This window comes from Aspergillus campestris (assembly GCF_002847485.1).
Source record: "Aspergillus campestris IBT 28561 chromosome Unknown P168scaffold_12, whole genome shotgun sequence".
Lineage (NCBI taxonomy): Eukaryota > Fungi > Ascomycota > Eurotiomycetes > Eurotiales > Aspergillaceae > Aspergillus > Aspergillus campestris.
In genome coordinates this window covers 558,027-575,450 of record NW_020194347.1, presented here as the reverse complement: position 1 = coordinate 575,450, position 17,424 = coordinate 558,027, and the positions used below count along the sequence as shown (strand labels likewise).

Genomic DNA, 17,424 nt, shown 5'->3' with positions numbered 1-17,424 from the left:
TGCGGATTTTGCGGGGGCACAGGCTGGGCGCAGAGTAGAATATACAGAGATGTTTTTAATATCAAACAAGGAAGCTGGATATGCGTGTCTGGTCTTTTAGGATAGTGGTATGGTCGGCACCCCCAGAGGGCGGCATAACAACAGGATCCACGACGCCTCGCGGCTGTGGGAGGACCGATGAAAACAGCCAAGATATTGATAATTTCGATGATTGATAGGAATTTAAGAAGGCTGTAAATAAATGCAACATACAAAACATAGTCTCTATGAAAAAGTTCCATGAGCCAGCTGCGTGTTGGCTTTGTTTACATCTCACTATAAACAACGGGAGAGACAGACTAGGGAGGTCAAATGCCATCGACAGAGCTGTCCAGACTACATCAAGTGATTGATACCAGATACGTATAACTATCTGCAAGTCACTGTATCTGACCTGATAAGTTTATACAGGCTGTAGCCACCAGTTTGACCATCTCCCTATCCGCGGGATATCGTCTCGATAAAGCGCAATATATATCTATAGTTTGTGGGGATGTAAAATATACAACCACCCAGCATTGGCTACTTGTGGTGTGTGGCTACATGAAATAAGTCTCTGGCTTTGCATGTTTTCTTGCATTATTACGACTATTCGCGACCTCATGGCTTCATGAGCCATCAATATCATCCATATTTTGACCTTCTCATCTACCCTCCCACATAGCCCGCCTCTTAACCCAACTATAGACACTGGTATGAAAACAACACTCCCAGTCAACGCATATAACAGCGGTATCTCTCTGTTTTACACTGTTTACCCCTTCTGGCAACTCGATCAGTGTGACGTCAACAGAGCACCGTGTCCCTCGCTGAAGGCAGGTGCTCTGTGGGTATATCGCTGAAAATGAGGAAGGTGGGGTTGCTTCCCAAGACAGAACCTCACCGAAGAGCTTCTCTGCTAATGCGTTGACCTACCAAACGCTATACGACCTACCAAGTGATTTGCGCGTGTGAGAAAGATCTCGAGTTAGGGCTAACTTCTTACCCTCCTACCAGCTGGCTGTAGCATCTAATAGCTTGATACTCGATGCAATCCACCAAGTCAGCATCCCACATCTTGCGGTGCCGTAAACATGGCAGGAGCAGCTATCCATACTTGCCTCAAAGCCCTTCATCCTCGTCCTCTTTCCCTGTCCCCGTACCTGCCCTTTTGACAACATAACGCTCCGTATAAACACCCCCATCTCCCCCTCCTCCCGCTGGAAATGTTCTTCCTTCCTTCTCTCCCCAGAGCATGCTCACTTGCGTTAGTATCGTGTACACACTTTACGTTTACCAAGCCAGACCATCACTCTTGCGTTCCTTCTTTTTTTTTTCTTCGCCCACCCGGAACAGTCTTGATGCCTCGGTACCTGACTGTTCCTCGTGGTGCTGCCTCCCTTCTCGCCTCCGCCAAGGGTCGGGCTCCCCGGTCGACGCAGCCAGTCACTCGTTTAACTTCCCGGCTTGCGATCAACCGTGGGTTCGCCCCGGCTCCTTGTCCCTCTTTTAAGCCGGCCATCACCACCCAGCCTGGCGCCCACTCCTTTGCCGACATCACGCGACGATCGCGTCTCGGCTTCCCTCTTTGCCCTCCGGCGCCTGCGCCATCCACTCGTTTCTTGACCCCCCTCCCAGGTCCGATACCTGCCCCTCCTTTGTTCCAGCGGTCGACCCGTCTCCAGCGGTCGTCACGCTGCCCCTCCCAGGCGGCGGCCTCCTCCGTCCACGCCACTCGTTCGGCCCGTGCCCCGGCCGCGGCCCCGGCGCCGCGGCCTGCCCCTCGTTTCCTCGTCCGCCCTTCGGCCCGCGATGCCGAGCCTGTCTCTCGTTCCATTCCGGCTCGTGCTCGTGCCCCGACCCGGGCCCCGACCCCAGCCCCAGCCGCCGTCTCTCGTTCGGCGCGGCTGTTGGCCCGCCATCCGGCTCCCCCCCGGCCCCGGCCCGGCACCTGTCTCTCGTTCGGCCCGCCTCTTGGCCCGCCATCCCGTGCCCCGCCGACTCCGGTCCGTCGTTCCTTCGGCCGCCCCCCTGTGCTTGAGCGCATGGCCAAGCGCAGGGTCGCTCACCAGCAGGAGCTGGAGCGTCTGAAGGGGCTGCACCGTGTGCAGCCGTCCGTTCCTTCCGTGAGTGTCACTCGTTCTCCTTCTCCCACTCGTTCTCCTGCTGTCACTCTTTCCCCTCCTGTCGCTCTTTGCCCCCCTGTCGTGGCGGGCTCTTCTCCGAAGCCGACCCCCGTGCAGTCCACCCAGGTGGGCGGCGAGGTGAAGCCGAAGAAGAGAGTTCGTTTCGACAGGGTTACTGTTGTAAAAGTTGATCGGTGGATCATCCCCGTGTTGGATGTTTTCAAGCCAACACGGTGGTGATCGCCGGTCACTTGCCGCTCCTTACGTCACGTACCCACACTCTTTTGTATCTGGCCTCAGGCCAAGCTTCCATTTGGTGAACCTGGGTGGTGCCCGTCTTGGGTGGTGCCGAGGCTCCCACCCCAGGTTCGGCTGACGGGTTTATAGAGCGGGCCAACGTATTCCTGCCTGAAATGGTGGCGCGACGCTTCGCACCTAGGGTATGTCAATGTCCCTTTCGCGGGGGTGAGCGGTGCTGACTATGAAAAATTGCAGAGGAAGCCAATGTTGAGAGGTTCCGAAAGGGTAATGACGCACACAATAAGTCGTAGTCCTTTCCGGCGGCGTTGGCAACCATCCGTGACCCCAGCGGGGTAGATGGCACGATCCTGTCCTTCGGTCGGCGTGACTTACGAGAGCGCCGGCAGAGCAGTTGGATGGATGGCGGTTTGGGGCTGGCGGTGGCTGCGGCCTGACCTTCGGAGGAGCCAGACTGTTGGCGCGATCCAGCACCATCTCAGGTAACTGTGGACCGGTGGTTGACCATGCTATGACGATGGCTGACTGAACACGTGTAGGATGAGCTCACTGGACTACGCCCCTGTCTAACGGACCGATGCACGAGTTTCTGAGTAGGTATTTTCTATATGGGTTGTTGGTCGTGGCTGACTGGGGACCTTTAGCAAGAGCTACGTCGTCGGTATCGGCGGAAGGGTGCGGCGTGATGGCCCGGTGCCAGACCGTCTCGGTATGTCGGGTCCATGCAAGTCGAGGGTGATCGTGGCTCACTGGATAGTAGTCGGACTGCGTCATCGGTGTCGTCGGAGATGGGAGTGTGGTGGCCCGATGCACGGCCTCTTCTGTAGGTTCCATGGATGAGAAAGGTTGGTAGAGAGTGACTAACATGATCTAGGAGCGATTCGTGATCGGTGTCGGTGGAGGATGTATTAGATTGTGGTTGAGGATTTCCTTTGTTTGTGGCTTTTTGTGATTTTGTTTTGTTTGAGATCGATATTTTAACCCAGTGCCTGCAGCATCTCACAGGACTGTATGGTTTATCTCGTTTTGATTTATTTTGTTTGAGATCGATATTTTTTATCCCAGTGCCTGCAGCATCTCACAGGACTGTATGGCTTATCTCTATATCTATTACCGGGTCGGGTGGGCGGGCATATTACTATTACCAGATTCGTCTGGTTTCATCACATTTTTCTGGTTGAATTGTAGGCAGTGCATGTACTCAATGGCGTGGAGGGGTAATCCTAGGAATATCAGGGGTATATAGAGGCCAATACTTCTACTACTTAGGTCAAGCCCTGCCCAAGTGCTCGTGAGTATACTGGTGCAGTGGCCGTGAGAATGTAATCTATTTGTATGGATGGGTTATATGTTGGGTATATCAGCCAGGTTTAGCCCTATACCAAAGGCTGATCAAGGTTTTGGCGTCGCGGTCTTGAGATTATACGACGCGACCAACCAGTGCCTGCATGATGCGTCGGGATGTAAGTCTCGCGGCGACATCATGGAGCGATTCTGCAGCGAGCTTGCTTTCGTAGAGGGACTGCAATCGGTCAGGCGACTTGCATATTTCTCATACTATTCGTACTCTGATGTTTCTTCCTATCTTGGAAGCTTTTCCAATCTTCTTTATAGTTTCGTTAATCAAAACCATCACTATATTTGCCTATTCTATCTGATCTTCCACAGCTCTCGCCTGGTCGATGCGTTATGAATCCCTGCGACGGACTCCAGCAAAGTACGGATTGCTTGGACTTTGCAGGAGACATATCATACTAGCTGGTAAGCCTAAGATACATTGAGGAGTCCTTCGTAAAGCGCTTGACAGGACTGCTATCCCCAACATTAGTATTCTTGCAAGACGAGGCCGGTGTATCTATCCCTAGTAAAGAGTCAGATCAGATGAGATCCGGGTAGTCATGTGGTGTATGGGTCATGATCGTCGTGGTGCACATTCCGCGCCGATCATTGCAGGTCCGGGACAGTCTGTTTGGCATGCGGAGTGGAACAGAGGGGTGTGGAATGTGGGGGGCAAGGGTGGATTTTCTTCGCTTGTTTCTTTGTTTGTAGGGGTGGGGTGGGGTGCTTTGGTCTGAGCAGGGGGATAGGTGGTATTGACTTGTGTGGGTGAGGAGAGGTAGTTTAAATGGTAGTTTTATTGTTGAATGGATTGGAGGAAAGAAGAGACGAGATGAGATGAGATGGGGAGGAGAAGGGAAAGAGGAATAGGGACTGGTTAGGGAGTAAGTAGGCTGCAGGGACTGACTGCATGAACGAGGTGTGCGATTGGATACATATATTCAGTGTATATACAGCTGTGGTTCAAGATTACTGGTTAGATGATTGCGCGTCTGACGCGTCGTGATGATTGGAATTTGCTTTGCTGGATATAATATATCGAATGTGTTTATTACGTGTTTTGAAGATTTGGAATGTTTACATATATAGTCCGTACGCCAACTCATTGCTTAGCTCGGCCGACAACAAGACTTATTATGCGCGGGATAAACGGATGGACGGACGATGCGAAGGGATTGCATGCAAGGGAGAGATCTAGAGCTCGAAAGAGAGGAACAAGTGACCCCGGTGAGTGGAAAGAGGGCTCCGCCGGGGAGGGGATAGGGCTGCTGAAGATTTTCTCGCCGAGTGAGTCTATCTTACTTTCTACATAGACGTTACATACATTATCATATATACTAATTAACTAATTGATTGTTTGATTGTGAACGGTGACCATGCAAGAGCAGCTCGAGATCGAGATCGAGGATGAACAGCAACAGCCGCTGTACCCCTCGCCGGAGAAGGCGGAGGATGAGTCGCGGGGAGATAGGATTGCTATTTATGTGGCTTATCTTGGTAGGTTTTCAGATGTTATCCATATCCTGTTGATATGGATTGAATTGAACAAGAAGAAAAGAGGAAGTGCTGACAAGTCAACGAAGGCGCCTTCCTAACGAGCACCGACAATTCCATCGTCACAGCAACGTACGAGATCATCGCGTCGGATTTCAATCGTCAAGCACAGGGGATATGGCTGTTGATCGGGTATAAACTGGGTTATTGCATTTCGGTGCCGCTTGTACGCCTTCCCTCCCTGGAACTTTATGTAGGTGTTATGATGGTAACGTGGAATGGCAGTACGGTGCGCTGAGCGATGTGTTTGGGTGTAAGCGCGGAATTCTCGTCGCGTATTTGATTTTTGGGATGGGGTGTTTGTTTTGGTGCACTCCTTCCTTCTTCATCATTACCAGGGAGGGGACACGACTAATGATGAAGATAGTACCGTCAGCAACGACCTGGTGTGGCTTATCGTGGGCAGGATCATCAGTGGTGTTGGCGGTGCGGGCATGACGATCCTCACGTCGGTGCTGATCACAGGTGCAATTCCTGAGAAAGACACACAAAGTTGACGATAGAGCTGACTCCAGCAGATAGTGTACCGTCTAGCGAGGTAGCGCTATTGCGAAGCTACAAACGGTCACTGAACATGGCGGGGCAGGGCCTCGGGGCCCCGCTGGGGAGTTTGGTCACCGAGACGGTGGGATGGAGATGGTTAATATTCTTTCCACTATTGTCATGACAAGTACGAGACATCCAGAGGGCTAATGCTACAGTAGGGCCTTCGCAGGCCGTCTCCCCATCGTCGTCGCATGCGCCTGGCTAGCGAATCGACACACCCGCGACGATATACCACCCCGCAGCAAAGGCGTCAGCAAATACGAGGAGCTGAAACATATTGACTACCCTGGTATTGTGTGTCTGTCTGTTGCGATTGCGACTCTTGTGCTGGCTATCAATGGGGGTGTTGGTTCGGTGTGGAGGTTGGGGTTTGCGGTCGTGTGTGCCGCTTCATCGATGTTGTTCGTGTGGTTGGAGCTGTCGTGGGCGAGGAAACCGTTAATACCCTTGACGATGGTTCAGGATGTGGGGATGTTTTGGCTGGCGCAGTTGTTTACGTTTGGGGGGCGCGAGGGGGTATGTCCTACCTCCACCCTGTGTCCATTGCTATCGCGATGGACGGAGGGCTGCATGCTAATCCGTGTCGCGACAGTTACGAGCCAACCTCGTCCCGTATCTCACCAAAGTCCACGATCTCGATACCACATTCGCATCGTTATACATCGGCTTCATGAGTTTAGGAAACTCCATGGGAGGCATCGCATCTGGACTGGTCATGAAACGGTTTGACGACAGCCCCCGTGGACACCCGCTATACTGACTGCTGAGTCCAGATACAAACGATACCACGCCATGTCGGTCGTCAGCATTCTGATTAGCATTCCACTGAATGTGCTTCTCTGTTTCATTTGGAGTAAAGGGACCTCGACCTCGGCCTGGGGATCCCTCGTTGTCATCCCGATGGGAATCGCCAATGGAATTATCAGCTCGGCACAGTTCGTGGGCATGACTGCACGGTCAGAGCAAGGATCGTCGACGTCTGCAATCGGCGCGTATCATCTCTTTCAACGTTTGGGGTCGATCATCGGGACGGCTGGGGCGTCTGCGGTGGTACATGCGTTGTTCAAGAGTTCCATCTTCGGCCGGATGGATGTGAAGTCGGCAAAGGAGGTATGATTTTGATGCTGTGGGTGTTTTGTAGGCGGACCATGTTAACCCGATCCAGATCATCGACCAAGTGTTGAAAGACTCGAAGTATCTGTGGACTCTCCCAACTGCGACGCAGCAGGTGGTCCGGTCGTGCTTCAACGATGGGTATCAGTTTGTTCCGGGTAAGTCTCCCGAACATCTTGGGTGTAGTAGACTAATTTGATTGTACAGTTCTGACATTACTATCCATCCTTGTTGTCACTCCGTTCATTATTTTCACAAGAGAGCAGCGATTAAACTAGATGTTACTGGTGTATAGAATTGATGTTGAGATAGACATGATTTTGATAGATTTGTTCAACCAAAGACAGACAATCGATAAGATAAGCTGTCGATAAGATAAGATATCGATAAACAAAGGCACTAACCATGTTGGGCTGCCACGTGACATGCCACCCGCCCGCCCGACGGGGAAAACTCCACTACACCAATCACATCGACGTATCACCCGATGACGTAGCCAGGTCTAAGCCCTCCGCTGGGTTCCCCTGGTTGACGCGGCCCGTTTCAACTCTCTCCGCACGCTCTTCTCTTGTCCTCATCCCAGCTACACGATGAGCGAAGAACACATCCCCGGAGGTCTGGATGACACCGACAATAATGACTTTGTTCAGGTAGATCCGGAGGAATCTGGCCCGCTGCAGAAGGTTTCCACCGCCAGCACTACCAGTAGTAGGAAGACACAGGATGTAGCCTACAGACAGGCGTCCCGGACGGTGGAGGAGAGTCTGGCAGCTGGACTGTCCAACGAGGATGTGTGGATGTTGATTCGACGATTTAACAAGGTGTCTACTCTAAGTTCAAACGAAGGATCGGAATGATGACTGACTGTTCTAGCAAATCTACTATGTCAAGGCCGCAGACAATCCTGCCGGGTCGGACCTGGATCTCAACCGCGCGGAAGACGAGCAATTCCCGCCCCAGAAACTCCGCATAACCCTGGAGCGGTTTTACACTTCGGTCATCGTGGGCATTACAGCCTTGTTCAGCCATATTGCCCGACTGCGCTCGTGGAAGGAACCCCGACGAACGGCCAGCTTTTGCGGAGTATGGTTGTACTCAAAATCCACGTCGTGTGACTCGAAGGCTAACCATCGCAGGTGTATTTCGCCGCGTTGTTCCTGGACTGCCTAATCCCGGTGATCGTCAGCACACTGATCGCACTGGCTCTCTCCCGATCAGTCCGACCGATCCTCTTCCCACTCCCTCCCGCCCCGCCGCTCGATCCCGCTTCCGACGATGGTGAGATTCAGAACCAGCTCCATGACAGCATCACCGGTGCCCCGGAGGCCCACAAAGGCGAGGCCGCCGAACAGGAAGCCAAGAACTTTGTGAATAGTGTTGCCAATATTGCCATGGAAAGTGCGGCTGCGAAATACGGCCAGACCGTGATGGAACCGACTCCTGAGGAACCCTCCCCGCCGGAACCTCCTATTCTGGAGCCTACCACACCCGAGACGCCCGGTGAGAATGGGGCGCCTGTGGACAAGACGAAAAAGCCGATGAAAAAGAAGATTGCCAACGGGACCGACCAGACCATGCGCATCCTCAGCGATATCACCGATATTTATGAGAAGTTCGCCAAGTAAGTGGTACCATACTGGGTTGTTGTGGCTGTACTGACGGACCAGCGTTTTCTCCCCCACTCCCCCGTTCACCATGATCACGGCGCGTATGCGCCTGGTCGGGATCTTGGTGGCTGTGCTGGTGGCCTCGCGGATGGCATCAGGCCATATGATCGTTAAAGGGGGTGCATTTGCCGCCGGACTCGGCTTCTTTGGCGATCCGGTTTTCTCGCGAACCTTGGACATTTTGAACGCTATTTACCCGAACTGGAAGGAGCAGCTGGACCTGCAGAAGTATGTCCCGCGGACCCGTTTACCTTCTTGACACTAACATCATGTAGAACCCTGCTGAAGGGCGTCCCCAACAACGCCCAGCTCACGCTAACCCTACTACGCATCGGAGAACTGAACGGATCCCCCCTGCCACCCCCACCCAGCCCGCAAGACGGGGAGCTCGACTGGCCCCTCAAGAAGAAGAAGCCCAAGGCCTTACCCTCCAGCGCCAGCACCACTAGCCTTGATAAAACCACCAGCCTGGACCGAACATCCAGCACCGACCTCCAGCGGCAACAGACTCCCGCGTCTACCGCCCCGCCCAAGGAAAAACGCCGCCTCATCAGCAAAATCCTGCGCTTCGTGCGCCGCACCATCTCAACCGCCATCAAGGGCCACATGGCGTTTGACCGCGCCATGACGATCGCAGGAAACGCGCACACGCGGAACCTCATCGGCATGCTGCAGAAGCGGGGGTGGGTGTCGGCCCCACACGGGCCGCTCAAGTTCGAAGCCAAGTTCGAGCGCAAGCGCGGCGCGGCTGTCATCGATTCGACGCTGGAGCCGCCCGTGCTGTACTTTACCACGACGGCGTCGGGTAAGCTCGACGATGACCTCCGGTTGGAGAGCCGCAAGGAGAGCTCCGTGCTCTTCCAGATGCCAGTTACGGAGATCCGCGAGCTCAAGAAGACGGAGGGGCTGAGGTGGAAGAGCAAGATGATTGTGGAGCTCACGGCGGGGAGCAAGGAAGCGGCTGATGGGCTGATTGTGTCTGGTACGGAGCCGGAGCGCTCGTTCCACTTGACGGGGATGAGGTCCCGGAATCAGCTGTTTAATCGGTTGGTGGCGATCGATGCGCAGTTCTGGGAGAGTCGTTGATTGCCCGATCTATTGGGTAGTGGGCGTGGATCTAGTTAGCATCGATTAGACATGTCACAAACCTCAGGTATATACTACGTAGGAATACATATTGGCAGGTCAAATTGGTCCATTTCAGCTCCACCTCTGACGCCCCCAGCCAGTACACACTCCCCCAGCGTACCGCCTGGTCAGCATCGTCGCTTCAAGCCGTGTATGGGTGGGGTATGAATCCTGCGAGTGTTGGTATCACGTCAGCCACTAAACAACAAGCATGAATCGAATTATTAAGCTGCGGGGATAAGAAGCAGCGATCTATCCGAGGCCGAGCCAGTGCGGAGTAGTATAAAAGGTCGCGTCTTCCACGTACCTTGGTTCCCCAATGCACCATCTAAACCATCATTCACAATCCCACCAAATTCAAAGAATAATAAATAATTATCCGTCACAATGACAATCCCCTACGACTCAATCCGCACGGCGCAACAAGCCCTCTCAACCCTCTCCTACATCCTCAAAACCGCCGAGAAATCCCACCCGGACCCCGCCTCCCTCCCCACCGCCAGCCTCCACCCAGACATGCAGCCCCTCTCCTTCCAAGTCCACATCGCAACATTCATGGCCATGAAACTCGCCGCGCGCCTCACGCTCCAAGACCCCCCCGCGGCCCTCGAAAACAACCTCACCACCATCGACAACATGCAAGCGCGCATCAAGACCGTCAAGGACATTCTGGACGCGGTGCCCGCCGAGGAAGTCAACGCCAAAGCGGAAGTGATCAAGTCGACTCTGCTGGGCCCGAAGGAGGTGGAGATCAGTGGCGCGGAGTATGCGCGGGTGTTTAATCTGCCGAATATTTACTTCCATGTTGTTACGGCTTATGGGATTCTGAGGAAGGAGGGCGTGCCGTTGGGGAAGGTGGAGTATATGACTGAGTTTATAGGGGATTTGCTTTGATTTATCTTTCTCTCTACGTCTCTTTCTTTCTCCCCTTCTCTGTATGAATAGATATAATTATATGTTTTTCATTGCTGTCTTCGGGATGGGGGGTGATTGAGTGGGTGATATCTGGTTGGGTGTTTTGTTGAAGTGGATGGTGTAGTGCTGGTGTATATATAGGGTTGTTTAGACAGGGTTGGTTAATCCCGTCTACAGATATGTACATAGATTTGTCAATACGCATATTTGGTAGATCATCAGACCGAGACTGTCTTGGTCTTCTAGTTAAAAGCCTTTGACGGATGCCAATGACCTAGTTCTATGACAGTATCCTGCCATATCCACGAGCCTGTTCGAGCTTGCCATATCTGCGAGAACGCGCTTTCCAGTCGGTATCAGATCTATAGTTAAACTAGACAGGAACAGCTGCAACACCGTGCTATGAGCTTCATGACAAAAAACAAGATACAAACCCTACTGCGCACAAAGCTGGTCTGATTGGCAGCAGGGATACCTCCGCACGTTCCACTGCAGCGTCTCATCCTCAACTCATAAATCGATCGTTATTGGCACATCAACCCGCTGTACCCTTATTGGCCTTCACCTCATCCCGGTATAGTATCCCACCTGATCGACGGCGGGGTTATGCCAGTTCACTATACATATAAATTGCGTGGTACCACCTACTATCGCAGTGCCCCAACATTTACCTTTAGAATATTCAAAATGGACATCCGCACCCAGAAACCCATCAACCACGCCATCCACACCAGCCCCGCCCACGATCTCCGTCTGGTAGAATGTGAGATCCCCAAGCTCGCCGCGGACCAGTGTCTCGTGCACGTCCGCGCCACGGGTATCTGCGGCTCTGACGTGCATTTCTGGAAACATGGCCATATTGGACCCATGATCGTGACGGGGGATAATGGACTCGGACACGAGAGTGCGGGTGTTGTTATCGATGTGGGAGAGTCGGTTACGCGCTTTAAGCCTGGTACTCCCATTCTACCCCCCTTCTATAAACTCCATCTATATACGACAAACAAAAGCTAACGTATCCAGGCGACCGCGTCGCCATGGAATGCGGCGTGCCCTGCTCCAAGCCCATTTGCGACTTCTGCCGGACAGGCCGCTATCACGCATGCCCAGACGTAGTGTTCTTCTCGACGCCTCCCCACCACGGCACCCTCCGACGGTACCACGCGCACCCCGAAGCCTGGCTGCACAAGATCCCCGATAATGTCTCCTTTGAAGAGGGCTCGCTGCTGGAGCCACTGACCGTCGCGCTGGCGGGCATCGACCGCTCAGGTCTACGTCTGGCTGATCCGCTCGTCATCTGCGGCGCGGGTCCCATCGGACTGGTGACGCTGCTAGCGGCAAATGCAGCCGGCGCAGAACCGATCGTCATCACGGATTTGGATGAGGGTCGGCTCGCGAAGGCCAAGGAACTGGTTCCGCGTGTGAGGCCCATTGCCGTGCAGCGCGGGGAAAGCGCTGTCGATGTGGGGAAGAGGATTGTGGATGCGTTGGGACAGGAGGCGAAGCTTGTTATGGAGTGTACGGGGGTGGAGAGTAGTGTGCATTCGGGTATTTACGTGAGTACCCTCCCTCCATTCATTCGTGCCAGGCTAGACATGGTATCTTCTGAGCCTGATGTATGCATGAAAGTTAATGATGGTGACAGGCAACTCGATTCGGAGGCACCGTTTTCGTGATCGGAGTCGGGAAAGACTTCCAGAATATCCCGTTCATGCACATGTCGGCTAAGGAGATAGACTTGAAGTTCCAGTATCGGTATCATGATATCTATCCTAAGTCGATCAGTCTGGTTTCCGCCGGATTGGTTGACTTGAAGCCGTTGGTGTCGCATCGGTATCGCCTGGAGGAGGGGCTGGAGGCGTTTGAAACGGCTAGTAACCCACAGTCGGGGGCGATCAAGGTGCAGATATTGGATGATTAGTTGATGTCTTTGGGGAGTATCTATAGGAATGCATATATTGGCTATTGTTGAAGCATGTGACGTGACTTGCCCTACGTGTACTGCCTGAGGCTAGGTCATGATATAGTCTTCTAAACCATGAAAATATCACCTAGTGGTACCATATGGAGTATGTCATAGAGACAGATGGCTTCTGCTATCCTTCCCGTATTATGACTTCCTGTTTCATCTCACAGTAGTTTACTGTGGCAACAGCGCTGTTGACGGGTCATTATCAGTGTGACTATGACAAGTCTAGTTGTTTACCATGTCTATTGCACCACATATGATGGCCACTTCAGACCATGCAGTATCCGGGTTCTCTTTATCTATTACTATCACTTGAGATCGGCAGTATCACTTCCTTGTTTGTAGCCTGTCCGGGGAATGATCGGCGGGGCTGCATTATAGGGTCGAGGTGAATATGGATATTACTTTGGCTATCATATAAGATTTTCAGATGTCTGTCTGTTGGATTCAGTCTCAATCGCATCGTTTGAAACGTATATAGCCTAGACAAGGGCCATTCACTTGGTTGGGGGTATCTGAGGAGTTGCCGAAATCGGGCTGTGGAATCTGCGACTGGGCTGGATATAGAAGCCACCATCATGAAATTCACTCCTCACACCTCATAATTGAGAAATTTAGTATGATATTATAAAGAGTGAATATATATTACTCAGTGACATACAATTATATAGTCAAAAATACCAATGACTCAATCTGCGGACCTTGATGACGCGATACGCCTGTTAACCCCCCAGGTCCTCACGAACAAAACCATCTCCGATTCCTTCCACTACCATCTATCTTCTTTCCCTTTCTCCATTACTCCAAGCAATTCAAGCGTTTAAGCCCATCTACACCATGCCATTCGTAGGAGACCACATCTGGCTTATGGTCGGCGACCAGCTGCAATACAACCTCTCCACCCTCCATGCCCTCTGTCTGGTATCCACGCGGTTCTGCAACATCTTCACGCCGCTTCTATACCGACACGTCTCTCTCTTTGCAATCCATAAACGCCATCTCAAACGTCTGTCTCAGTCGCCGTATGTGCGCTACACTCGCACACTCAGCATCGCCTGTTTGGAGGCCCGACGCCATGTGACGCAGGAATGGGTGGATTTCTCTGTCGCTCTAGGGAAGATGTCGAACCTGAGGGAAATAGAGTATGGTCCCACTATGTATCTCTCTATGAATACCAACTGACTGTACTTCTCCAGTTTGTGCATCCCAGTCATCGAGGATAAACCGAGAACCCGGGGTGCCGCCCGAAGGGAGCCATCAACCCAAGACCAGTCCGACTACAACACCATCCTCACCAGCCAACTCGAGCAAATCCCACATATGCAATCCCTCTCCGTCGTCCTACACACCATGGTCAAGAACGGTATCCCAGCCGAGATCGACTGGGTCCTTCCCAACCGGCAGGGGATGCAGAAACTGCACCTCGAGAACATCCCGCACACAATGGCAACGAGCCGACTTCCCAGTATCGCGGAGATGTTAGCCACCTCGCCCGACCTGGAAGACCTGACAATCTCCGTCGAAAGACGCCTTATCTCAAAGACCGCCACTTCTCTGGGCAAACTGATCGACCTGTTCGACGAGAAACGCCGGCTCCACGACGGTGATCGCCTAGGCCTGACGACCCTACGTCTTGGGAACGGCTTCCTCCCACTACCGGGCCGCACCAGATCCAGGAAAATTGATCTAACAAAGCTACTCGACCCATCCAAACTACAGCACATCGCGTTCGCAAACAACCGTGGAGGCCCTATCGACGTGGAGCTCTTCAATGATACAACCAACATCGAGAGTCTCAACGTGGATATCCTCACTGACGATGTCACCCAGCTGATCAGACAGCTCGCACCTCACAAAACCCTCAACTCGCTTAACGTGGACATGGCTACGTGCAGACCTTCTAAGGTTGACCACGCTGGCAACGGCGGCGCCCATCTCCAGCCCGCGAACGACGAAGAATTCGACGACGGCGACGACGAAGACACCCCCACCCACCGCCGCGGGACAAACCCCTTCCAAGCAACAGGCACCCACTGGCGCGCCATCAACATAGGTCATGTCCGCCCTTGCGCCGGCTGCACCGACGCTACCCAGACTCTCCTCAGCGAAGCCATCCTGCAGTGTGACGACCTCGAGCGTCTGACCCTACCCATCGAGGCAGGCCACCTCCCTTTCATCCGTCACACTGTCATCCCGAGAATGCAACGACTGACGACGATGGAGTTGAATGGGCTCGTCCTGCCAGGGGTGGACATGCTCGAGCTCGCGAAGGAGATGTTCGCCGCGAATCGCAGGCTCGTTCTAGCCGGGGATGGTGGCGTCCACCCGCTGAGGTGGCTTGCGATGGGGGAGACGTGGTGCGAGTGTGTGCTTGCTGGGGTGGACGATACAGAGGTTGATCCGAAGGAGCTGTTTGAGGTGTGTTTGAGAGGTAGCGGGGTGTGCAGGTGGAGACGTATCGGGTGATTTGCTTGCCTAGAACGGTTGGGAATGCGGCGTTTGTTTAGCTGGGATGGAGGAGGCGAATGATCTGGGAGTTTGGATCTTGAAGGACTATGGTCCATTTCAGATGGGTATGGTTGTACTGTTTTTTTTTTTTTGGCTCGGTGTTATTTAGGGATTTGGAATAGTTTCATGAGCAATATCGAATTTGCGGAATATTATTAAACATTTAGCGACGATTGAGACCAACTAGACTTGGAACAACCGTATCAGTCAAGGAGTACTTCAACTACACCATGTTTATCAATCTTATGTTACCCAGCGTGTCAATATACTGACCTCTTCGCCCATGCCGAGTAGAAAAAACCACAGCTCGTCTCTCATGACCATAACTACAGCATGTAACTAGCCTATATAAGAGAGGGTATATGAATCAAGAGAAAAACTACATTGTCCCTGAAGAGCCGTTCTCCTACTCCAGCCATCTACTTATGCCTTTATACATACGATCCATAGACAATTCGCACATTGAACATTGGATTTGGATATCAAGTATTGCAAATAGAAGCTGGTATCACAGAAAGAAAAAACAAAAAAAAAGAAAACCAAACGAGAAGAAGAGGAAAACTAATCATCCACCTGCCAAGGATGCCCCATAAAAGCAGAGGCCTCTTCCGCCTCAGCCTTCCCCAACACCCTCATCACCAAATACAGCGCCGCATCGAGCATCCCCGACGGCCCAGTCGTAGTCAACACGCGCACTCCCTCACCCGTCACGCCGCCATCCACGTAAAGCAACTTCTCCGAGGACCCCCGCCCCGGCAGGACTGTCGTGCCGCTCGCGCTGCAGTTCCGCTCCTGGTAGTCGTCGACGGCGACGCGCAGTTGTGGCAGGGCAAGTCTGTGTGCTGTTGCGGAGAGGCCGTTTAGTAGGCCTGCTTGTGCGAGGAGGTGGGAGGCGTTGGCGCCGGTGAGGATGGAGCGCTCGTTGGATCGGGTGGGGGAGGGGGAGGAGGACGAGGAGGCGGGTGAGGAGGCGGGTGAAGAGAGCGGGGAGGCGAGTGGGGAGGAGAAGGAGGTCTTGCGGGTGAGGCGGGAAAATGCGGAGAGGATGTCGAGGATGTCCGGGTTGTGACAGGTGCTCGTGTCTAGGGAGCGGGAGCCGGGGATGACGAGGAGATCGAATTCATCGAGCCGACGGTGGGCCTCGGCGAGGGGGATGGTGCGCTTGATGGTGATTTGCTCTTGAGAGGTGGTGAGGTCGTCTTGTGCGGTGAGGGTGGTGGTGATGCCGGTGTTGTAGAAGATTTCGGAGGGGCCGTTGATGTCGAGGGTGTTGAAGCCCGGGTAGAGGAGGATGAGGGCGGAGGGGCGAGGGACGGGCATCTTTTTTGATGTGTTCTCGTCTTTATTTGGGGTGGTCTTGTTCTGGAGGTGGTTTGATGTGGTAGTGGGAGTGGTAAAGTGGTTGAATCAGTCTGGTGTGGATGATAGGAAATGTCATGCAGATGGAATCGATCTGATCGGCGCAGACATGAATCTTTATAATTCATCTGCCACATCTTCAGATTCATCCTCCCTCGGCTATATCTTCTCGCACGACGCCCGGACGAGCGAGGACGAGGGAGGCCGAGAACATAAGGTTTAGCTAGGGCTGGATGAGTGACATCATGACCAAGGTTGTGTAGCTGGGTGACAGGGGAGCTCCAATCAGCCCCAGATATTAGGTGGGAACAAAGTTCAGCTCCAAACTCACGAGCCCGGCTGGAGATCCAGTTGAGCTCGGCCGATATGTGGCCGGAAGAGCTCGCCGAGGAGAGGTGCCCGATCAGTTTGATGGGGAGATCAGATCATGGGGTGGTTGAACCGTGCAATACCGCACCGTGCATTACCGAACCGTGGTTCTGGATCCACTCTGATTTGCTCTTTGGCATGTTATTCTTGGTTGACTGGCTTGGCATCTACCCGATGCTCTGGGTGTGCACATGTTTCGGGGATGGTAATCCCCAAACTCCCATGGGATGAACATGGTTCGGGCAATCGTTTGGCTTGCCTATAGGGGAAAGACCTCCGCGTCTCGAATCTGACAACCTATGTTGGTATGACTGGTTGGGAGTGGCGGTTGACATTCTAGGGTTCTGGTTGGGGATATGTAGCTTGAGCAGACGGTAGGCCAACGCTTTGGTGGTTTGGATGGGTCGTGATGGCGTATTAGCTCGTGGGTGTCCTCAACTGTAGACTGTCGGTGGAAAATAAGATGGTGTTGACGAATTTGACCGGGGGCATATGGACGTCATGCATACAATGTATAATAAATGAATAGTCTTCCTAGCTATAACTGTCTGGCACA

General features: G+C 53.1%; 7 protein-coding genes across 7 annotated transcripts; 6 read left to right on the top strand and 1 right to left on the bottom strand.

The window, feature by feature from the left end:
* Positions 1-1,379: 1,379 nt before the first annotated feature.
* P168DRAFT_284721 (uncharacterized protein) lies at positions 1,380-2,384 on the top strand (the record flags this gene model as incomplete). The annotated part of the gene is made up of 1 exon (XM_024836148.1): positions 1,380-2,384. One exon carries the CDS (start codon positions 1,380-1,382, stop codon positions 2,382-2,384), a length of 1,005 nt encoding a protein of 334 aa, XP_024689785.1.
* A 2,732-nt stretch (positions 2,385-5,116) lies between these two features.
* Positions 5,117-7,231, top strand: P168DRAFT_321606 (MFS transporter; the record flags this gene model as incomplete). The annotated part of the gene is made up of 10 exons (XM_024840490.1): positions 5,117-5,237; positions 5,324-5,460; positions 5,520-5,569; positions 5,662-5,759; positions 5,813-5,933; positions 5,999-6,356; positions 6,433-6,563; positions 6,614-6,950; positions 7,006-7,111; positions 7,161-7,231. The coding sequence occupies 10 exons, from the start codon at positions 5,117-5,119 to the stop codon at positions 7,229-7,231; spliced, it is 1,530 nt and encodes a 509-aa protein (XP_024689784.1).
* A 287-nt stretch (positions 7,232-7,518) lies between these two features.
* On the top strand, positions 7,519-9,923 carry P168DRAFT_293026 (uncharacterized protein). The gene is made up of 5 exons (XM_024837727.1): positions 7,519-7,774; positions 7,827-8,036; positions 8,090-8,574; positions 8,621-8,848; positions 8,896-9,923. Exons 1-5 carry the CDS (start codon positions 7,544-7,546, stop codon positions 9,704-9,706), a joined length of 1,965 nt encoding a protein of 654 aa, XP_024689783.1. The 5' UTR covers positions 7,519-7,543; the 3' UTR covers positions 9,707-9,923.
* A 152-nt stretch (positions 9,924-10,075) lies between these two features.
* P168DRAFT_293025 (DUF1993 domain-containing protein) lies at positions 10,076-10,937 on the top strand. Its single transcript, XM_024837726.1, has one exon. The coding sequence runs from the start codon at positions 10,136-10,138 to the stop codon at positions 10,640-10,642; it is 507 nt and encodes a 168-aa protein (XP_024689782.1). The 5' UTR covers positions 10,076-10,135; the 3' UTR covers positions 10,643-10,937.
* Positions 10,938-11,350: 413 nt separating this feature from the next.
* Positions 11,351-12,602, top strand: P168DRAFT_274815 (NAD(P)-dependent alcohol dehydrogenase; the record flags this gene model as incomplete). Its single annotated transcript, XM_024835451.1, has 3 exons — positions 11,351-11,618; positions 11,687-12,219; positions 12,309-12,602. 3 exons carry the CDS (start codon positions 11,351-11,353, stop codon positions 12,582-12,584), a joined length of 1,077 nt encoding a protein of 358 aa, XP_024689781.1. The 3' UTR covers positions 12,585-12,602.
* An 867-nt stretch (positions 12,603-13,469) lies between these two features.
* P168DRAFT_335207 (uncharacterized protein) lies at positions 13,470-15,412 on the top strand (the record flags this gene model as incomplete). Its single annotated transcript, XM_024841710.1, has 3 exons — positions 13,470-13,774; positions 13,829-15,050; positions 15,308-15,412. The coding sequence occupies 3 exons, from the start codon at positions 13,470-13,472 to the stop codon at positions 15,410-15,412; spliced, it is 1,632 nt and encodes a 543-aa protein (XP_024689780.1).
* A 184-nt stretch (positions 15,413-15,596) lies between these two features.
* Positions 15,597-16,891, bottom strand: P168DRAFT_293024 (uncharacterized protein). The gene has a single exon (XM_024837725.1). It carries the CDS (start codon positions 16,458-16,460, stop codon positions 15,702-15,704), a length of 759 nt encoding a protein of 252 aa, XP_024689779.1. The 5' UTR covers positions 16,461-16,891; the 3' UTR covers positions 15,597-15,701.
* Positions 16,892-17,424: the final 533 nt, after the last annotated feature.